At 43.6% G+C, this 1,217-nt stretch overlaps 1 protein-coding gene across 2 annotated transcripts in view; it reads left to right on the top strand.

Moving 5' to 3' along the window:
• Positions 1–1,217, top strand: part of LOC116695236 (1-phosphatidylinositol 4,5-bisphosphate phosphodiesterase gamma-1) — a 40,207-nt gene that overhangs the window by 34,420 nt on the left and 4,570 nt on the right. For both annotated transcript variants that reach the window (XM_032525371.1, XM_032525370.1), the window contains exons 25-26: positions 72–168; positions 270–494. In XM_032525371.1, the coding sequence (XP_032381262.1) occupies positions 72–168; positions 270–494 (322 nt within the window). The remainder of the gene's footprint in view (positions 1–71; positions 169–269; positions 495–1,217) is intronic.

Genomic DNA, 1,217 nt, shown 5'->3' with positions numbered 1-1,217 from the left:
GAAAGGGATTTTTTTTTTTTTTTTTATTGTATTGGCTGAATAATGTGGTTGGCTTATCTCCATGGTAACAGATGCAGGAGGAGAAGCAAATGGAGAGGAGGAAGAAGATCGCGGTGGAGCTGTCTGAGCTCGTGGTCTACTGCAGACCCGTCCCCTTCAACGAGGACAGTAAGGACCTCACTGCTCTCTCTTCGTCTCTTGCTTCACTATTTTGTTTTTCTTTTCTACGTTTCTGGGGTAACTCTTTTTTGATTTGCTGCTGCTTCCAGAGATCGGGACAGAGAGGGCGTGTTACCGGGACATGTCCTCCTTCCCAGAAACAAAGGCAGAGAAGTTTGCAACACGCAGCAGAGGGAAACGCTTCCTGCAGTACAACCGGCGTCAGCTTTCCAGAGTTTATCCCCGGGGACAGAGGCTGGACTCGTCCAACTACGACCCGCTGCCTATGTGGCTCTGTGGCTCCCAGCTGGTCGCGCTCAATTTCCAGACCCCAGGTCAGTGTGCAGGTGGACGAGTGTTGACAAAGCAAACGAGAGAAGTACCTGGAGAATTTCCAAGAGACGTTTCTCTACACATTGAGGGTTTTCTCTAAGATAAAAGCATAGTGTCTTTCCAGATAGACGCACAGATAAGTTGATTCAGCAGCTACTTTATTTTCCTTATCATAGCTACAAATTCATAAAGCTGAAAGGAAAAAATAAGTAAAACAGATGTTTTCTTGGTAACCACATTGATCAAGATATTTGGCCTCACTTGCATTAAATCAGCTTCTTTGTGCAGGTTGTAATATTTTATTAGTGGTGTTACAGTTGCAGCAACAAGTACTATAGAAGTACCAACGTATTGACAAACTGACTCTTCTACTTGTAACTAAAGATTTAATCACAGTGTCATAGTAAAATGTATATCTGCTGGTAAGCAACTTGACCCTAATTGTCACATTTTGCCTCTAGTTTCAAATGCCTGCAATACAGTAGCCACCAAGGGAAGAGATAACTATTTCTTGGTTATAAACATAACACCTCTTTACTAGGTCTAAATAAGTACCTGAATGCATCATTAGGTTTTGTCTTAGTGATGTTAGACTCTCTTGAGGAGGATAACCAGGTTCAGCCCTTGGGTCCTCTGATGGACACACCCGTCAAATGTTGCAGCAACACTGAGGCTGTCAGCTGTAAGACACAACACTGTGTGTGTGTGTGTGTGTGTGTGTGTGT

Source organism: Etheostoma spectabile, chromosome 9 (assembly GCF_008692095.1).
Source record: "Etheostoma spectabile isolate EspeVRDwgs_2016 chromosome 9, UIUC_Espe_1.0, whole genome shotgun sequence".
In the NCBI taxonomy this organism is placed as follows: domain Eukaryota; kingdom Metazoa; phylum Chordata; class Actinopteri; order Perciformes; family Percidae; genus Etheostoma; species Etheostoma spectabile.
This window is presented reverse-complemented; position numbering and strand designations above follow the sequence as displayed.